This window comes from Pelodiscus sinensis, chromosome 10, assembly GCF_049634645.1.
Source record: "Pelodiscus sinensis isolate JC-2024 chromosome 10, ASM4963464v1, whole genome shotgun sequence".
In the NCBI taxonomy this organism is placed as follows: Eukaryota; Metazoa; Chordata; order Testudines; family Trionychidae; genus Pelodiscus; species Pelodiscus sinensis.
This window is the reverse complement of record NC_134720.1, coordinates 49372094-49391956: the sequence shown is the minus strand read 5'-3', so window position 1 is coordinate 49391956 and position 19863 is coordinate 49372094. Positions and strand designations below refer to the sequence as shown.

Genomic DNA, 19863 nt, shown 5'->3' with positions numbered 1-19863 from the left:
CAGCTGGGCCGCCCGGCTCGGGGTGGCATTGCCGTGTGTTGCACGGGTCCTGCATGGAGCCAGGGTGAGGGGGAGCCTGCCCTTGCCCCGCAGGCTGCTTGGAGCCTCTCTCTGTGGCAGGATCGGCAGCTGCGGGGGACCCGTCCCTGCGGGCGAGGAGAGCGCGGAGGGGAGCCAGCGCGGGCGACGAGGGACCAGGGGATCACAGAGGTCTGCCCCTCAGTGGCACAGGCCCCGACCCCCCCACATTCAATGGGGGAGGGTTGCTCTGGGACCCACCCTGCAGCCAAGAGGTGCCCAGCCACCACCGTGCCCCATTGGGACAGAGTCTAAACCACAGCTACCCTGGCAGCTGCGATCCGCCTGACAGGCCCTGAGCAGCTGGGCTGAGCCAGCTCCTCCCCTCTCCCCGGCCCTTCCTTCTTCACCCCCCCCCCCCCCCGCAGGGATCAGGACCCCCAGATCAGAGCTATGCCAGGCTAGTGGGTCATCTGCCCCAGAGCCCTCCCCCCAGTGCTGTGTAACCCCCCAACCCCACTCTCTTAGCTGGAAGTGGGGTCTTTGCTCCCCCTGCAGACTGGGTGGTGTTGCTGTGCCCCATTGCACAGCGGTGACCCCCCCACTCCAGAGACAGCAACAGAACGGCTTGTCCAGCCCTGTGGGTCCCACGGAGACAAAAGGCACCCGGGAAATGCCAGCGGGTGGGTGGCAGCGGACAGCCTACGGCACCGGCCCCTGGTACCCTGGCACTCCAGGAGCCAGGGGATTTCCACATGTACCTGAGTGTCCCCTTTCCCCTGCCCCAGGCTGCCCGGGGCTGCAGGAGGCGGCGCTGCGGGTGCGGACGGTGCAGGAGCTCTACCGCTGGGTCCTGCAAGTCCCGGAGGGGGAGCTGGCCATGACCTTCCAGGAGGTGAGTGACTCCACCCACAGGACACTGGTGCTGGTTGGTGACCCCGGGCCTCTGCTCTTGGGCTGCCGAGCCTGCCTCCAGCCGGCTGCAAGGACTACTGCTGCTGAGAGCCACTGCCCCATTGTCCCATCTTCCTCCCTCCACCGGCCTCTGCTGCCTCTATCCATCCCCCATTGGTCTCCATCACCCCCCCTTGTCCCCCAGCTGAGTGGGGAGAGTCTGTCCCCCTCCGCAGGCTGCCCACACCCAGCGGGGGGCTGCTTTCATCTCCGTGCAGCCCGCATCCAAACCCCGCTGCCGGGGCGGGGCGGATACCGCCCTTCGGAGCCCTTGAGCCCAGCTCCTTTCAGGGGCGGCCAGCCAGCTGCAGCCCACAGCCACGGGGAGTCCGCTTGCTCCCCCCTCGCTCTGACCACCAGCTCCTGCTGCCTCCCCATCCGCTCCCCCTGACACTCCTCCCCTCTCCCCACAGATCCAGGTGGACCTGGGCTCCAAGAACGCCAAGGGGCTGTACAGGGCGCGGGCGCGGGCCACGGTGGGGGGGAAAGCCACCGCCTTCCCCGCCCTGGTGGGGCTGGAGAGCGAGGCGCTGTACCGCAGCATGCCCGGCCTCATCGCCCTGGCGCTGGAAGCTTTGCAGACCTAACGTGCCCCCCGGTGCCCCTGCCAGCTCCCGGGGGGGAGAGGCGAGCCAGCCGGGGGGCGCTCCTCAGCGCCAGCCTGGAGCCAGAGTCCGACGCCAGCCGGGCGCTCGGCACAGCCCACAGGACCCGGCCTGCCGCAGCCCGTTGCCATGGAGACTGCCGGGATGCCAGCGCCTCACAGCAAGGCCGCCCTGGGCAAGGGGGCAGCCAGAACTGGGGGGGTTCCTTCACTTCCCAGCCCCCCCCACACTGAGGCAGGGGGCCTATGGGGCTAAGCCAACCTGCAGCTGTTCCCCCCCCGCCCTCCCCGGCAAGGCACGGCCTGGCCGCCAGAAGGAGCAGCCTCCCCCGGCCATCCCTCTCTCAACACAGCTGGGTCGTAGAGGGCTCTCGCCCCAGGGAGCTGCCTCAGGCTGCCACACGGTCCCCAGAGGGAGCCCATCCTTTGGGGTGTCCCCCGGCTCCCGCCCTGGGGGCACCCCCCTCAGAAGCTATTTATTTGTACAAAGAAAGGGTTATTTTTGAAATTAAATCTATGTTTTATGGTAACAAGTGTCAGCAACAAACAAGTCCACAAGGCATCTCAGCAGGTGGGGGGGCGTGGTGGGGGGGCTTTTACCCTACTTGGTGTCCCTGGGCTCCCGGGTGTGACAGCAGATGGTGAGCTCTTAACATGCCAATTCTCCCCCGGGGGGGCCATCCCTGGCTGGGGGCCCTCTCTCCATGCTCCCCTGCCCTCATATCCCTCCCCCCAGCTCTGCACTGCCTGCTGCCCCAGCAGCCCCATGAGATGGACCCCCCCCACACCATTCCCGGGCACTGCCTTTCAGGCTCAGGGATCCGCTTTCCACAATAGTCCAGAGGTCATTTCCATCAGCCCCAGCTGTCAGGCGGGCTGAGTGCGACAGGGCAGGCTGGGTCCACACTGAGTGTGCCCACCCCACAGGGGCAAAGGGGCACAGACAGCTTCCCCCCCTCCCACTCCCAACAGCTACAGGCCCCTCAGTCACCTGCTGCAGTCTCCCCGCACTGGGGAGCATGGGCTAGTGGTTAGAGCAAGGGAGGGGGTGGGGACTCCTGGGAAGGGGTGAGAGCTAGTCCGAGTTGGGGACATGGGAGCAAGCACTCCTGGGCTGTCCTTCCAGCTACAGCAGGGAATGCGGCCTAGTGGCTAGAGCAAGGATTGGACACCAGGTACCCACCCTGCCCTGATAGAGGCAGCGCCACGGGGGGAAACCAGCACAGCTCCACGTACCCGCCCTGGCAGCCACCCCATCCGGCCAACCCTAGCACCATGACACCTTCCACCTCCTCCCTGGTGGCCAGAGCCCCGGCAGTCCTGGCCAGTCCCCTCCCCGGAGATCCCAGCATGGCACACCACAGGCACTGAGCATGGAGGAAGGGAGCAGGCTGGGGGGCTCCCCAGCTGAGCATGAGCAGGGAGGCACAGACTGTGAGGGCCACAGGCCAGCTGAGCACCGTAAGCTGCTGGTGAGCACCTCTCCCCATTTAAAGGGACAGGTGGGCTGGGCTGTGGTGAAGCCAGGTGTTCGGGTGTGACAGCCTCACAGGCAGAGAGCAAGGACAAGGACCTCCAGGGGGAGAGATCCCAGTGGTCCCGTCTCACGTGGGACCAGCCTGCCCTCCGTCGTCTGCAAAGGAGGGGGCATGCCAAGCAGCAGCCCCCAGGATCGTCCCCTCACCTCCTGTAGGTACCACACAAGGCCCTGGGCTGCATGCCCCAGGAGCAATCCCACATGGGCAAAGGAACAGGCAGGACACCCCATGGTCAGGGGAGTGTGTGTGTGTGGGGGGAGCAAGGGAGGGTGCACCAGGGCCCACTGCAAGTAGTGCCCCCACCTGGCCATCAGCTCAGCCAGCACCCCTACCTGCAGCTGGACTCCACCGGCTTCCATCTGCAGCCAAGAGCCACGGCCTCCCCTTCACGACTCAGCCCTCTGGTCTAGGCTCTCAGTGCATCTCCCCCTGCCCAGGACAAAGCCCTGCCACCCGCGGTGCCACTTCCCCAGGAGCCTCTGGGGAACCCAGGCATGCCCGCTAGGCCAGGTCCCAGTCCAGGGACCCTCTACGTGGCTCCCATGGTGCTGCTGCACAGTCCTTGTTCCTACCAGCCTCCAATGCACTGGCTTGCTCCCAGGAAGGAACTGCACCCTCCTCCCCACAGCCCCTCTCTGCTGCCAGCTTCCCGGCTTTGTAAGCCCAGCCGCTCCGCTCCCAGCTGCCCTTCATCAGCCACTTAGGCCATTGCACCCCCTGGCTTGCCTCAGGTGCGGCCTGTAGGTGAATTGGCCTAATTCAGCCTTGTGGGGGTGGACTCCGTGTCCCACCAGGCCTTTCCCCTGTGGTCCTCCAGAGACTCCCCCTCCAGGGCTAGGGGCCAGCCCCGCTAACGCTCCCCTCCCTGGCCAGCCCCCCAAGAAGCAGCTGCTGCCGGGCCCCTACATTCATAGCATCTGTGACGGCGCAGTCCGGGGCTCCCTCCGTCCTGCAGCCCCGTAGCAGCACAAACAGTCTCCACCAGCCAGTAGACTAGAGAGGGGTTCCTTGATTTTCCAGAATACAGCACGGCCCACATGTGATGTGGCTACAGGGGCCAGGGCCAGGATACCTCAGACCCTCGGGTTAGGGGTCCGTCACCCCCAGCTTAGCCTCTTCTCTCCATGCTTCCCAGACCGCAACTGCCTTCCCCCCGCTCCCCCAAACCTACCGTTGGTCTCTGCCCCCCTGCCTATTGTCTCCCTCCCTGCTCTCAACCTATCGGACAGGTTGGGGGTCTTTTGTCCTGCTGGGCCCTGCTACTGACAGCCGCCAGTGGGGGTCACCCACAGCCCACCGCCCAAGCATTGTAGTGACACTACACCGCAGCATCACCTGGGGAAACGGAGCACCAAAACCAAAGGCAGGGCAGCCCTGGCTTGGCTGCGGAGTGGGGTGCCTGCCTGTTTGGAGCCCCCCGGCTCAAACTCTCAGCCCTGTGGCCGGAAAGGCTGCAGTTAGCCCCAGGCAGTCTCTCCCTGTGAGCCCGGGGAATTGATGCCCGAGGTCACCCTGAGCAAGTGCTTCTCTCTGTGAAGCCTGGGCATTCGCGGGGTGGGGTTCAGCCCCAGGCAGGATCTCGCTGGGGCCTGGGAATCGGGGGTCACGGTCACCCCAAGGTGCTCAGAGCTGTCCGTGCGTCTCTGTGTAGGACCAGTTTGAAGAGACCGGCATGCCCCAGCCAGGGGACTCACCCAGAGGCTACATGGGCGTGGGGGAGAGGCCTGCCAGCTGCTGAGTGGCCAGATCTCAGGGAGAGGGGAGGGGGGCTTGCGTCCCTGTGCTGCAGGAGGTCTCCTTGGAGTCCCCGGAAATGTGGGCGGGGACCTCTCTCAGCCTGCCACCGAAGGCCAGGGTGTGGCACCTTTCACAAGGAGAGCTCGGCTCCCCACCGTGGGGCAGGCATCTGGGGGCGCCCCCCAGAAGTGGTGTCGGAAGAACACTAGCTCCCCCTCCCAGCCACTCACGTGCCCGTCCCTAGTGGCTCTGGCGCTGGCCATCTTGCTCGTGGGCCACTGCGGCTGTCAGACAGACCACGCCTGAGCCTCCCATGCCAAAACCACCCTCCCACTACCTCTGTGCATTAAGGCGGCAGAGAGGGCTGGGCAGCCTGCCTCCAAGGCCCTGGCACGGATGGGGTGGGGCAGACACAGGAGGGCAGGCTGTTTGGCCCTGCAGGACAGATGTCTTTGCCGGGGAAGGAGCCAGGCGACACCAAACCCACCCCCTCACAGCCCCAGAGTGCCGGGGCAGGAGCCGGCGTTGGGGAACGCGGCCTCTCTTTTGTCTCCCACATCCTCCACGCACCAGCCGCCTCTCCCCTGTCCACCCCCGCCCTCCTCACCCGCACAGGAGCCTCCCCCCATGGTGCCACCCTGCACCTCTCGGCCTCGCTCAGCCCCGCTAAGGAACATGGACATGGTGATAATATTTGTATGAGGCCCACGTGTGCCTCGGTTTCCCCGCTCTCTGCATTGCTGGGCACTGTGTGGGATGGGGGGGAGTGGGATGGCTGAGTCACATGGAGACCGGGGTTAAACGGGGTTAAGGCTGCACTTGCGACCGGAGGATCCCGTCAGGCAAGGGACCGTGCGCTGGCCGGGCGGGTCCCACCTGGAGACAGAGCCGTGGAGGTCGCTGGCCCAGTGAAGTTTGTTCCCTCCCCACCTGGCCTCTCTCATCCTGGGACCAGCCAGGGCAGGTGCTGGCCCTGGGGGGAAGCAGCAGAAAGGCCCCAAGCTGGAGAAGGGCAGGGAAAGGTGGCTGGCGGCTGGCAGCTGCACTAGCCTGGGCGGCCCCGCTACGGACACCGAAAGGTCAGAGCCAGAGGAAGGAAAGACGGATGCAAAGACGGCACATGGCGCAAAGCCCTGGCTTAGCCCTGGCCGCTCTGTGCCAGGCTGCGGGCGCGCAGCGGCTGGGTGCCCGGGGATTGGTACGTGGCTATCGCGTTTTCCCAAGGCCGCTGGTGTTGCCGCAGACACGCCCTGGGAGCACGGTGCCCCCATGGGCACAGGCCCAGCTCCCTGCAGGGTCTAGCTGGGCGGGAGCCACAGAGCCAGGCCCCCAAAGGGCCTCAGTCCTGCCCCTGTGGAACCGGGCGTCCCTTGAGTCCAGCCACTGAAGGGGCCACTCCCATGGAACTGGTCAGAGCCCCTACTCTGGCTGGGGGCTGCCGTTAGCCCCGTGGCCTGCCCCCCACATGGTGGCATGGATCAGCTGCCCCACAACCCAGGCAGACCTGGGTGGGGGCGAGGGGGGCTCCCCTGCCTCCTCAGTGTCACACCAGGGCCAGAGCCTGCTCCAGGAGCTGCCACGTCCCTGGGGCTCTGCCTCTCGGGGCAACACCAGCAGGCCCAGGCATCCCCCCCCAGGTCTGCCTGGGTTGTGGGGCAGCTGACCCCTGCCACCACGTGGGGGGCAGGCCACAGGCTAACGGCAGCCCCCAGCCAGCTACCACAAGCAAACCGAGTCCCCACCCCGGCATGGGGGGCGGGGGAAGGGATTGAGCTGTTGCTATTTTCTGCCCCCCTTCTTCGCCCACCTGCCACTGTCCATCCACATTCCCAGCTCAGGCTTCCGGCCCTCGCCACAAGCTCAGGAGCTGCCGAGGGGCTGGCGGGGAGTTGGGCCATGGCCGGGCACCAGCACCCCTGGACCATGGGGACCCTGGCCCTGCGGCTCACTGTGCTCTGGGCCGTCGCCCTGTCAGGTAAGGACATGGAGCTGCCACTAGAGCCCCCCTCTCCAGCTCCCCCCTCGGATTCCTATGCGGGAGCTGATGCTGCAGGCGCCAGCCGCAGGGTGACCGGCGCTCCACCCCCCTCGCCCCAGCTCTCTGCCTTTGCCCAGGTCTCCAGCACCTGCTGGAGAGCGAGCGCCTGGCTGGGGACCCTGCTGCCTGTCTATGCTGCACTGCCAGCGCCCCTCCCCTGCAGCAGGCCTCTGGGTAGCACTGCTCCTGCCCCATGAAGCCCACCTTCCCCCTGCCCACGGGCAGCCAGACGGGAACGGCTCCCCCCCTGCTCCGGAGCAGGGTGCGCTTGAGCGACCCCCTGCCCATCCCCAGCGACTGGGGCTCTCCAAACCCCCCCCCCCCCCGATGTGAAACCGGCCTCAGGGCAAAGGCTGTATGTGGAGGAGCATGTGTGCATGTGCACGGGTGCATGAGCGTGTGGGCACACGTGGGTGTGTGCCTGTGCACGAGGGTGTGTGTGTGCATGGGGGGGACGTGCCCATGTGTACGGATCAGCACAACCCGGGCAAGATCCCATCCAGGTTCCCAGCCCGTCCCAAGGAGCTGGCGCCTGCCAGGCACTGGGAATCGGGTGCCTAACTGCCCGGGGGCGCTGGGGCGGGGGGCACAGCGACCTTGCGCTGGAGCAGCGGGAGCAGCAGCGAATCTCGGCGTTGGCTCCTTGCAGGCGGGCTGCGGCCATGCAGAGCCCGGGTGTGGGCTCCCGGCACTGCCCCTCTCACCCCTGCTGAGCCCTGCCCTCTGCCCGCAGGCCTCTCTGCCGCAGCCTGGCCCAGGCGAGAGGGCTCTGGGTGGGGGGAAGGGTGTCTGGGGGCTCGTTGGGGGGCCCAGGTGGGGGGGTCTTAGCATGGGGCAAGAGCCAGGCCCTCCATCCCCCTTGCGGCTGCGTGGTCCCCTGCTCCTTCCCGCCGGCTCGGACTCAGCGAGTCCCCTGCCCCGGAGACACCGGTCCTCGCGCCCGTGTCCCGCAGGCGGCCTGGCCGTGAACCAGGAGGAACGGCTCATGAACTACCTCTTCGTGGAGAAGGGCTACAACAAGGAGCTGCGGCCCGTCATGTCCAAGGACGAGAGCGTCAGCGTGGACCTGGGCCTGACGCTCTCCAACCTCGTCTCGCTGGTGAGCTCGTCCCCAGGGAGCTACGGGGGCCTTCCCCGCGTTGGCTGGGAGGGGCCGATTGCTCCTGGACGGCTGCGCTGGGGGGGGACCCAGCCGTGTGCCCGCGGGCTGTGTGACTGCACCCTCCTCCGCAGCCAGATGTGACTCCGCCAGCCAGTAGAATAGAAGGGTTTGTTGCTTCTCCGAGATACAGCCCAGCGCAGGCTCGATATTGACATAGGAGCCGGGCAGCCTTAGTCCTCTTGCGGAAAGGGGTTCACAGGCCCCTGAGCCTCCCCTCCCCGCCCCGTACTGGGCTCAGACTCCTTTCTTCATGCTCCCCCCAGCTAAGACCGACCAGCTCTCAGGCCCTGCCCCCCAGCCAGGTGGCCGTCTCCACCTTCCTCCCTCTGGGAAGAGCCTGGTTAAGTGCCCAGGCTGGGACTACGTGTCTGGGCCAATGCACATGTGGGTGAGTCAGTGGGAATCGCATCACAGCGCAGCCAGGTGGGGGCAGTGAGTTACAAGCAGACAGGCCCCCCCCTCCACTGCGTCACAGGCTGAAACTCACCCGGCTTCCCTGCCCTCCATGAGCTCAGCCTGGCCTCCCGTTAAAACCAGAGATTTGCCACGGCCCTTGGGTTCAGAGCTCAGTGCTCTTTGGGATTGCTCCGCACACCACGGGCCACGAACACGCCTTTCCCATGCTGTGTCTCATGTCTGCTTGGTGTCCTTCCAGAAAGAGGCCGACGAGACCCTCACCACCAACGTGTGGATTGATCACGTAAGTGGGCCCCTGGTGGGTTTTGAGCCCCCAGGGCCTGCCCCTGTGGGGAGGGATAAATCTGGATGGGCCCCCATTGCCACAAGCTGACCAGCTGGTGCTCAGAGGGGGCCACACGCTGATTCTTTGTGTTGCGCAAAGACCCGGTGGAGCGGTGCTCTGCCTCAGTTTCCCCGTTAGGAATGCCGGTCGGTCCCAGCCATGGAGGTGACTCGGCCCTCCAGCCATGCCACATTAGTAAGTTCCACCCCTGCTGCGACTGGTCCAGCCTCAAGCTAGCCCATTCCAAACCCCTCGCCCCAGGCCAGCAGAAAAGACCTTCTCGCTGAAGCAGAGTTTTCCTTCACTGAGGAGCAGCCCTAGGGCCGGTGCAGCCCCTTGAGAGAGCTCAGGCTACAGACAAAAGCAAACCACCCAGAGCAGCTTCTGCCCATCTCTGGGCTTGGGCAGCTGTAATACAACAGGTTCTGGGGGCACTGCTGAGAGGGTTAAATCGGGGCAAATTCCTTAGAGACAGAGCTACTTACACCCAAGACTGGGGGGGTCCTTCTCTATAAGGCACCAAGCCAGTCACACAGGCTGTGTCTAGACTGGCCAGTTTTTCCAGAAAATCAGCCGCTTTTCCAGAAAAACTTGCCAGCTGTCTACACTGGCCGCTTGAATTTCTGCAAAAGCACTGACTTCCTACTGTAAGAAATCAGTGCTTCTTGCGGAAATACTATGCTGCTCCCGTTCAGGCAAAAGTCCTTTTGTACAAAGCTTTTGCGCAAAAGGGCCAGTGTAGACAGCTCAGATTTGTTTTCCGCAAAAAAGCCCCAATCGTGAAAATGGCGATCGGGGCTTTTTTGCGGAAAAGCGCGTCTAGATTGGCCAGGGACGCTTTTCCACAAAAAGTGCTTTTGCGGCAAAGCGTCCTGCCAATCTAGACGCTCTGTTCCGAAAATGCTTTTAACGGAAAACTTTTCCGTTAAAAGCATTTCCGGAAAATCATGCCAGTCTAGACGCAGCCACAGAGCGCTTTGGCTCACCACACCAGCCAGCAAGAAGTCACACAAGCCATCCCCTCAGACACGCCAACTTTTCCTGTGCCACAGCCAGCACTGCACCTTACACGGAGGAGAGATTATGAAAACCAATCTCACCAAAACCAAACAGGTTGTACTGATCCCAAAGGACCAGCCACAGTCCCAGGTCAGTTTATACCTTAGATCTTACCAAAAGAGAACGCTGGGCCAATCCTTAGGAATCAGGTTTATTAAAAGAAAGAAAGAAAGAAAGAAAGAAAGAAAGAAAGAAAGAAAGAAAGAAAGAAAGAAAGAAAGAAAGAAAGAAAGAAAGAAAGAAAGAAAGAAAGAAAGAAAGAAAGAAAGAAAGAAAGAAAGAAGTTTAGAGTAAAATTGGTAAAGGAAACAAAATTACATGCACCAATTACAAAGTTCCTGGCAGAGGCTTGTAGCAGAGATGGAATAAACTTCTGTCTTCTCAACCTCTGGAATATACACTGGCTATGTCTACATTGGCAAGATTTTGTGCAAAAGCAACAGCTTTTGCGCAAAATCTTGCCACCTGTCTACACTGGCCGCGAGTACTAGCACAAGAACACTGACGTTCTAATGTATAAAATCAGGGCTTCTTGTGCAAATACTCTGACGCTCCCGCTCAGGGATAAGCCCTCTTGTGCAACTGTTCTTGTGCAAGAGGCCAGTGTAGACAGGCAACATCGATTTCTTGCCAAGAAAGCCCGTTGTTTAAAATGCCCATCGGAGCTTTTTTGCGCAAGTGAGCGTCTACACTGGCACGGATGCTCTTGCGCAAAGGCACATGCCAGTATAGACGCTCTCTTGCACAAATACTCTAACGCAAAAACTCTTGCGTTAAAGTGTATTTGCGCAAAATCTTGCCAATGTAGCCGTAGCCCCAGTGTTGGATGAGTCACCAGTCCTTCCGGGCTCAGTTTCTAGCAAAGACACGCCTGAAGTGTTGAGCTGAGTGAAGACCAATGGAGGAACCTCGAGGGCCCTTTTTATACCCTTGCCCACATGGCGGGAATCCCATTGTTCTCCTTGTGGGAAAGTATTTGGGGTTGGGAAGGAATTTTCCTCCAGGGTAGATTGGCAGAGGCCCTGGAGGTTTTTCGCCTTCCTCTGTAGCATGGGGTACAGATCACAGCTAGAGGATGCTCTGCATCTTGGGGTCTTCAAAGTATTTGAAGGCTTCAATATCTGAGATATAGGTGAGAGGATTATTCTAGGAGGGGTGGGTGAGATTCTGTGGCCTGCACTGTGCAGGGGGTCAGACTAGATGATCATAATGGTCCCTTCTGACCTTAAAGTCTATGAGTCTATGAGTTTGTCACATGAGCAGGTCAGCTGTCCACACAGGCCTTGGGCCTTAGCAGCCCCAGCTCACAGGCTGCTCTGCATGTTCAAAGCGAAATTCCTTAGCTGTGGATTGGCACCACTTATGGCCCATTGTCAGACGAGTGCTCTAGTTCATTTGACTGCCCCCCTCTCCCCCACCCTTGACTGGCCATAGGCGGGTGAGGCCGGGTGATGTCTCCCAGAAAGCAAATACTTGGATATCAGCCCAGTGCCAACACTCATCACGTCACATGCACAACTCACACCTGCACCTCCACAGTGTAAACTGAACCAGCAATGCATCCGCTTGCAGTAGATACCGCACAGTGTTCTGCGTGTTCACGTCCAAATCCAATAACATCACCGCCACTCATTCCTCTGCCCCAGTCCTGCCCCCCGGAGCCTGGCCTCCCCTCGGGCCAACCCCCACTGCTGGCTACCCTTCACTTCCAGCACAGTGGGCAGGGCAGTGTCTGGGCTCCTAACGGAGCAGCCACCCTGAGATACTCCCTGAGCCATCGTGTCTGCAGGTTCTTCCTCCCCCCCGATGCCCCTTTGTGGCTGGATCGCCCCTGAGAAGGATTCCCCGCAGCTGCATCCAGCCCCCATCCCACCAGAGGGTGTGCCGGCCTCCAAGCAAACCCAAAGGGGCTGAGGACACACAGCAATGCCACCCCTGGTGTCCGTGGCCAGTGCTGCTGCTCCCTGCCCATCTTTCCAGCTGGCCCAGGCTCTGTTCCTTGCTGGCCTGGGGAGGGAGATTTGGAGCATGTGGGGGTGTGGGAGAGGGGTTCCAGATGGTGGGTGGAGGCTCCAACATGGACTCCTGGTTTCCCACAGGGCTGGACAGATTACAGGCTGCAGTGGAACAAGTCGGAGTTCGGGGACCTGAAGATCCTCCGCCTGCCCCCGGACATGGTGTGGCTTCCTGAGATCGTCCTGGAGAACAAGTGAGTCCTGGTCCGGCTTTTCCCAGAGGCTCCAGCGCACGGCACTGCCTGCGGGCCCTGGGTGAGGTCGTCACAGACCCCCGGCCGGCAGAGCCCTGCACCCGCTCACAAGGTGGCTCTCACCCGCCCACGGGTGCCATGACCAGCCCACGTCCGGGGTGGTTCCAAGTGGGGCAGGGAATCTGGCAGAGCATGCCCAACACTCGGACCCCTCCCACGCCCTGGCACTCGAATTCCTGGCCCACACAAGTGCCTTCGGTCTCAGTCGCCCTGGGGACTCTGTGCCCATGCTGGGTTGCCCAGAGCTCACAGATCCCACCCCACAGCGCATGGGTGAGAGGCCCGAGGGCTTTCCCGCACACAGGTCCTGGGCACCGGGGCCCCCCTGTGGCTCCGATGGACACAGAGTTGCCACGGAGGCCTGGAGGCTCCCACAGTCCCCGACAGCCTCCCTTGTGTCTCTGTGCAGCAACGACGGCTTCTTCCAGATCGCCTACTACTGCAACGTGCTGGTGTACGACTCCGGCTTCGTGTACTGGCTGCCGCCTGCCATCTTCCACAGCGCCTGCCCCATCAACGTCAACTTCTTCCCCTTCGACTGGCAGAACTGCAGCCTCAAGTTCAGGTGAGGGGCTCGCCCCCCTTGACGCTGGGCCTGCCAGCCCCCATGCCCACCGCGGCTCCACGCCCAAAGAGCCGGAGCCCTTTGCCGTCAGGGGAGAGAGGCACCCTGGCACTGTATCCTGGGCTGGAGCTCACACCCCTTGGACAGCTTCCCGGGCCTCTCCGGGGGCTTTGGATCAGCTTCCTTGGTGACCACGGGGGCAGCCACCGAGTGCCAGGCCCAGGCCAGGGACAGCAGCCCGGGATGTGCTGGCCGAGCCCAGACTTGGGCGTTGGGGCCAGAGCTGGAGCTGAGCCCTCAGCCAGCCCCCCCGCCCCGGGGTTCTGTGGCACGGCAGGGGCCTCTGCTTCCGGTACGTCCCCACCTGGAGGCCACTAGAGTGTCTTAAGGGCCGAGGGGTCAGGCCAGCTCCATGGGGCATCCGGGTCTGGGGAGTCTCTGTCCCCGCTGGCAGCATGAGGCTCGCGGGGGCTGGTGGACGGCGGGAGCCACGACTCACCCATCTCTCGCCGGGCCCAGCTCCCTGCGCTACAACGCCAAGGAGATCACCATGAACCTGAAGCAGGAAGCGGACGACACGCAGAACAAAAACTACCTGGTGGAATGGATCACCATCGACCTGGAGGCCTTCACGGGTAAAGCAGGGCCCCGGCTCCCCCGCAGGGCAGAGCCACGGGTGGCATGGCGGTGTCTGGGGACTTGGCTGGAGGTGCCCAGGAGACGGTGGCTTTATCCCAAAGCTGTCTCCCCATGGGAGGAAGTGAGGGGGGCAGGGGCAGAGAGGACTCTCAGCATAGGCTGGGTCCCACAGACATCCCCCTGCTGGGGTCATTGGGTCGGATGGGCGCGGCAGGGCCAGCCCCAGGGCGCTGTGTGGGGCTGGCGGGGCCCCCAGCGACTCACCTGCCCCTGCCCACCCCGCGCCCACAGAGAACGGCGAGTGGGAGATTGTCCACAAGCCGGCCCGCAAGAACGTGGACAAGAGCGTCTCGCCCGAGAGCTGCAAGTACCAGGACATCACCTTCTACCTCATCATCAAGCGCAAGCCGCTCTTCTACATCATCAACATCGTCCTGCCCTGCATCCTCATCGCCTTCATGGCCATCTTCGTCTTCTACCTGCCGGCCGAGAGTGAGGGCGGGGTCCCCATCCCGCACCGAGGAAGGGGGGGGGCATCACATCCCAGGGAGAGCAGGGTCCCCAACCCCAGAGTCTGGGGCCCCCAGTCCCACCTCCAGTGAGTGCAGGGTCCCCAGGAAGTACAGCCCCCATCCCACCCCCCGCGAGGACAGGCCTCCCACCCCACCGCCAGTGGATACGCGTCCCCCTGAACCGCGAGTGCCCAGCCAGGCAGGGAGCGCCCTCCACTGTGTGCGGACAGCGAGGGTTTAGCCAGGCCCAGCCCCCGCACCGATGCTGGCTCACCTGCCCCCTAGCACAGCTCCCCAAAGATCCCCAGGAGGGCGGCTGGAGCCACCCATGCCGGGCACTGTCAGGAAGGGATGAGCGCTGGCCCCCTGGGGACGTGTGAGCCAGGGAGGTTTCCTCTCCTCCGGCCCCTTCCCTAGAGCTGGGGGGTGGGGCAGAGGGCTGAGCTCCGTCTGGCTCTCCAGGTGGGGAGAAGATGACGCTGGCTATCTCCGTCCTGCTGGCCCAGTCCGTCTTCCTGCTGCTGATCTCCCAGCGCCTGCCCGCCACCTCCCTCGCCATCCCCCTCATTGGCAAGTGAGTCTCCGTGGGTCGCCCCACGTGCCCTGCTGCCCCAGCCCCTGCCTGCTGGCTGGGGAGGCGGGAGGGGAACCTTCCATGTCTCGTGCTTGGTGGGGGCGGCTGGTTCCTTCTGGGAAGGTCTTGGAGGGTTTTCCTGTCAGTGGAGACCCACACACGGGGGGTCCCCTTGCGTGGCTGGTCCATGGGGCCCTTACAGATCCCCCTTCAGGCAGGGGGCCTGGGCCCTGCAGTCCCCAGGAGCCGGTCTCTGCCCTGCAGGTACCTGCTCTTCATCATGCTGCTGGTGACCGCGGTGGTGGTGACCTGTGTGGTCGTGCTGAACATCCACTTCCGGACGCCCAGCACCCACGTCATGTCCAGCTGGGTCAAAGAGGTGAGGGGGGAGCTGGGCACGGGGGCCCCTGGCTGGGCTCTGTGCCTGGCCGGGAGGGCACACAGCCGCCCCCCTCCGCCCATCTCCACGCTCCTGCGCCTTGGGGAGCGGGAGCCAAACCACGCTCTGTGGCCGCAGCACCAGAACCTGCAGCCAGGCAGGGGGCTCGGGGCCTCTTCTCCTCCCGACACGCGGTGCTGAGCCAGCCGGCCCCGGCACTGGCCTGCCTGGCAGGCGGCACTCGCTCCCTTCTGGGGGGCTGGGCTAGTGGCTGGCAGCTGGCACTGGCGCCGGCCTGGGCGCGAGGGGTGTGGAAAAACCAAAGCTGGTGCTGCCAGGCCCCACGGCGGGCACCAGGGCAAGTGCAGAAGCCCCCAAAGCGTGGGCTGCAGCCCCAGATGAGAGTCAGGTTACGGGGATCTCATTGACTTGCACCAGGATTTTCCTGGGGCATCTTCCCCTTAGGGCCTGGCAGTGCCCACAGCCGCTGAGGCCTGCGGCCACCCAGTGGCGTGCCCGTTCCCATGCACCTCCCGTGCCATGGCTGGCCGTGGGCACAGACTCCTCTCCTGCTGGGCCTGGCCAGCGCCAGCCCCTTCCCTCCAGGCATCACCCCCTCTAGGGTCTGGCTCAAGAGCACCCACCAGGCTCCCAGCTCAGCGAGGGGAGAGCGGTGGCTGTGCTCCCGAAGGCCAGGCAGCGGGAGGGTGGGGAGTGTCCAGGCGGGTCTGGAGCCCCTACATGCACCTCTCCCCGTCGCCAGCTGTTTCTGGAACTGCTGCCGCGCCTGCTGCACATGTCCCGGCCGGCGGAGAGCGAGCCGGGCCCCCGTGGCGGCCTGCTGATCCGGCGCAGCAGCTCCGTGGGCTACATGGCCAAGGCGGAGGAGTACTTCGCCGTCAAGTCCCGCAGCGAGCTCATGTTTGAGAAGCAGTCGGAGCGGCACGGGCTGGCCAGCCGCGTCACCCCCTCCCGTGAGCGCCCTGCGGCCAGGGGGCGGGGCGGGTGCCACGGGGCTCTCCCAACGGGCGCGGTGGCTCCTTTAGTGCCTGGGGAACGGCAGGTCCCAGCAGGGCGAGGCCTCGGCGGCACCGGGATGTGCAGCCCAGGACAGCTGGCACCCAAAGGGGGTGGGCAGGGGGCACCACGCATCCCAGACTGGCACCCCAGTCCCCCCTCCCTGAGCCCCACACTCCAGAGTGGGATCCAATCTCGCCCCTTCCACTAAACCCTGGGTGGGAGCCCAGCAGCCCCAAACCCTTTGCCCTAAGACAGGGACCCACCCCTCCCTCCCAACCCTGGGACAAGGCCTTGGCCCCTACACCAACCAGGATCCCAGCCCCTCTCCGAGTGCTGCATCCTGAGATGGGACCCTGGAGCCCCACCCCAGAGCCGAGTCCCGGATCAGGGCCCGAGCCCCACCCAAGGAGCCAGCAAACTGGTGCCACGTCTCCACTCTGGGCTCACAGCGTCGCCTTCCCTTCCCACCCGCTGGCAGGGCCCAAGCCCCTGGGCGCGGCCGACACGCAGGAGCAGCTGTACAGCGAGGTGAAGCCAGCCATCGACGGCGCCAACTTCATCATCAAGCACATGCGGGACAAGAACGACTACAACGAGGTGGGTGTGCCCGGGCGGGTAGCAGCCCCGCACCACCGGGGGGGGGGCATGTCGGGTATCCCCCAACCCTGCAGCAAGAACAGGCTCCGCCAGGCACTAGAACAGAGGGATACAGCGCAGCACAGACGAGATGTGGACATAAGGAGTTGGGGCTGGCAGCCCTAGACCCCGTGGGGCAGGGGTGCCTAGGTCCCTGAATTCCCAGCACTCTGCTTAGTCTGTTCTCTGCATGGTTTTCCAGCCAAAAAAACTCCCTTCTGCAAGCCACCCCCTTCCTTTGTTCAGACCCCTTTCCTCATCAGGTGAGAACCGGCTGGGCCATGGACTAGGAGACATGAGGGCCTGGGGTAACCCCCCCCCCGCCCCACCGGGCAGTGCTTACAGACACAGGCCAGTAGGGGGCACCCACTGCCCACACAGCAACCAGCGACTGCCCAACAGCGTGGGCCATGGGCCACTAGTGTAAACAGCCCCCCAACTACGTCCCAGGGGGCTTTGGCAGAGCCCAGCATCACAGCCCCCGGTGCCCAATGGGAACGGGGCTGCCTCAGTGGCCCGCCCCCGCAACGGCCTCCCAGTCTGACCCATGCAACAAGATGGAGGTGCCTGTGGGGGAGGGGGGGCAGAACACGCCCAGTCCCCACTCACTGGCCTCTTGCTGGCAGCCTCAGGAGCATGAGTTCCCCTCCCATCAGGCGGGGCTGAGGCCTCCTGGTGGGTGCCAAGGGGATCGGGGGGCTCAGGGTGCCGGGGCGGGGTGCCCTAGCACAGCAATGCACCCGGGCATTGGGGCGCCACAGGGAGTGTCACGCTGGGGAAGTGGGGCGCCATGGGTGTCATTCTGGGGGCACCGCTGAGAGGGTCCAATCTGGGCAAATTCCTTAGCGACAGGGCCACTTACCACCACCCCTGGGGGCCTCCCCCCAGCCGGGCCCACAGAGCAGCACACCGGCCAGCAAGCACCACACACGCCCTCCCCTCAGCCGCGCCCATTCTCCGGAACAGCACCTTGCCCGGAGGGGAGGGTATCAACACCAGCCTCACCAAACCCAGACAGGTTCTTCCGATCCCAAAGGACCAGCCCCAGTCCCAGGCCAATCTATGCCCCAAAGGGAACGCTGCGCCGATCCTTTAGACCGGGGTGGGGAACCTCAGGCCTACGGGGCAGCTGCAGCCCCTGGCTTGCCTGAATCCGGCCCCCAAGGTTCAGGGAGCCCATGCTGGCGCTCCAGCCCCCGCTGACCCTCGCGGGGCTGGAGCACCCACAATCTACTCACCTGCCCCCCCCGGTGCTGGTGTGCTAGAGGATTGTGGGAGAGTTTTCTCCCTCTCCGTCGGGGGCCATGTCAGTGAGCGGCTGGTTTGGGGGGGTTTTCTCTCACTTCTCTGCAGCCCCCGACTGATTTTCTGTGGGTCAGCAGCCCCCCGAAGGGCCCCCGCCCTGTTTTAGCCTCTCACATCTAACGTTTGCTAATAAAAGGAAAGCAGGAGAGTTAACGTGGTTAAAGGAACCCAACGGCATGCACCGCTGCAAGGCCCTGGGGCAGGCTGGCGGCAGAGGTGGAATGAGGTTACGTCTCTGGAATACGCCCTCTGCTAGGCTGGGCCGTCGTCCCCCGGGCTCCGTCCCTCGCAGGGATCCTGCCGAGGGGATGAGCCGGAATGCAGAGAAACGGAGGAGCCCCCGGGGGGTGAAGGGGTGTCCCCAGACGGAGTTAGTCCAGTGACTGTCCATGCATGACTCAGCGCTTCACAGAACAGCTCCTCTGAGCCCGGGGGGGCTGCGACAGCGAGTTGTGTGTTCAGCTCACCTTCCACTAACATCACGGGAGCAGAGCGGCATGGGGAGCAGAGCCCTGCGAGAGCAGGATGCCTTGGGGAGTGGGAGGGAGTGGGGTGTCTTGGGGAGCGGGGCATGGAGCAGTGGGGTGCAGGGAAAGTGGGGTGCTTTGGGGAGCAGGGCACAGGGGAAGTGGAGTGCAGCGGAAATGGGGCACCTTGGGGAGGAGGGCACGGGGGGGAAGTGGGGCATCTTAAGGAGCAGGGCATGGGGAAGTGGGGTGCAGGGGAAGTGGGGCACCTTGGGGAGCAAGGCATGGGGAAGTGGGGTGCAGGGGAAGTGGGTTGCCTCAGGGAGCGGGGCATGGGGGGGAAATGGGGTGCCTTGGGGAGCAGGGGCTTGGGGGAAGTGGGGTGCAGGGGAAGTAGGGCACCTTGGGGAGCAGGGCATGGGGAAGTGGGGTGCAGGGGAAATGGGTTGTCTCGGGGAGCGGGGCACAGGGAAAGTGGGGCGCCTTGGGAAGCAGGGCACCTCGGGGAAAAGGGGCACAGGGGGGAGTGGGGTGCCTTGGGGCATGGGGATGTGGGGCACCACAGGGAGCAGGGCGTGGGGCAGAGTGGGGTGCCATGGGGAGCAGGAGTACCTGGAGAAGTCCAGGCTGTCTGTGCCATGGGGATAGGGGGCCCCTGGCTGTGACATTCACCAGCCCTAGATTCAGCCAGTTAACAATCGCTGCCCCCTTCGCATGCTCTGCCCCCCCTGTCGGTCTCCCCCCCGCCCCAGGAGAAGGACAACTGGAACCGCGTCGCCCGGACGGTCGATCGCCTCTGCCTCTTCCTGGTCATCCCGGTGATGGTGCTTGGGACCCTGTGGATCTTCCTGACGGGGATCTACAACGAGCCCCCAGAGCTGCCCTTCGCCGGGGACCCCTTCGACTACACCATAGAGCACAAGCACTACGTCTAGGGGCAGGGCTGCCGCGCCGGCCCTGCCCCACTGCTGCCCGGCCCTCGGAGACGTCACTTACCTCTGCTGCCTGGGCTTCTTCCCGGCGCGCCAATAAACCTCCCTTCTCAGCCAGCGGCAGCAGGGAGTGTGTGCCAGGGACCCCGCCCCGCCTCTCCCCAGTCTCCCCTCCCCGCCCCACCCACTGGCCCGCACTCCTGGCTGGGCCCTCTTTCCCCATCTCCCCTGCCCTCCCGCTGGCCGGGCCGGGGCACGGCACCCGTATCACCACCAGGCTCCAGGCTCCCTGGGGAGAGGCATCCGGGGAAACCAGTAGATTTGGAGCAGCTCTTCGTACAATTTAGTGAGCTGGGAAGAAGGCGAAGCTGGTGCCATGTGACCAGCCAGCAGGTCCTGGCCCGGGAGAGCTCCTGCATTGCACGGTCAGGCTGTTCCAAGCCTCCCCTTCAAACGGTAGGGCGCCCAGCCAGCCGGATCCATCCTCCAGCCCTCCTCGCCCTGCCCCGGGGACCTCCCCAGCCAGCCGGATCCATCCTCCAGCCCTCCTCACCCTGCCCCGGGGACCCCCCCAGCCAATCGGATCCATCCTCCAGCCCTCCTCACCCTGCCCCGGGGACCCCCCCAGCCAATCGGATCCATCCTCCAGCCCTCCTCGCCCTGCCCCGGGGACCTCCCCAGCCAGCCGGATCCATCCTCCAGCCCTCCTCACC

General features: G+C 64.3%; 1 protein-coding gene across 2 annotated transcripts in view; it reads left to right on the top strand.

The window, feature by feature from the left end:
• LOC102450766 (uncharacterized) overlaps nt 1-19614 on the top strand; it is a 33732-nt gene extending 14118 nt beyond the window's left edge. Inside the window, exons 15-28 of one of the 2 annotated variants that reach the window (XM_075938145.1) lie at nt 121-210; nt 807-913; nt 6685-6826; nt 7843-7988; nt 8707-8751; nt 11952-12061; nt 12531-12686; nt 13206-13321; nt 13617-13817; nt 14300-14411; nt 14676-14790; nt 15554-15764; nt 16289-16407; nt 18971-19614. In XM_075938145.1, the coding sequence (XP_075794260.1) occupies nt 121-210; nt 807-913; nt 6685-6826; nt 7843-7988; nt 8707-8751; nt 11952-12061; nt 12531-12686; nt 13206-13321; nt 13617-13817; nt 14300-14411; nt 14676-14790; nt 15554-15764; nt 16289-16407; nt 18971-19153 (1853 nt within the window). In that variant the 3' untranslated portion in view covers nt 19154-19614. The remainder of the gene's footprint in view (nt 1-120; nt 211-806; nt 914-6684; nt 6827-7842; nt 7989-8706; nt 8752-11951; nt 12062-12530; nt 12687-13205; nt 13322-13616; nt 13818-14299; nt 14412-14675; nt 14791-15553; nt 15765-16288; nt 16408-18970) is intronic. The other variant, XM_075938146.1, reaches the window with a different exon arrangement.
• Nucleotides 19615-19863: the final 249 nt, after the last annotated feature.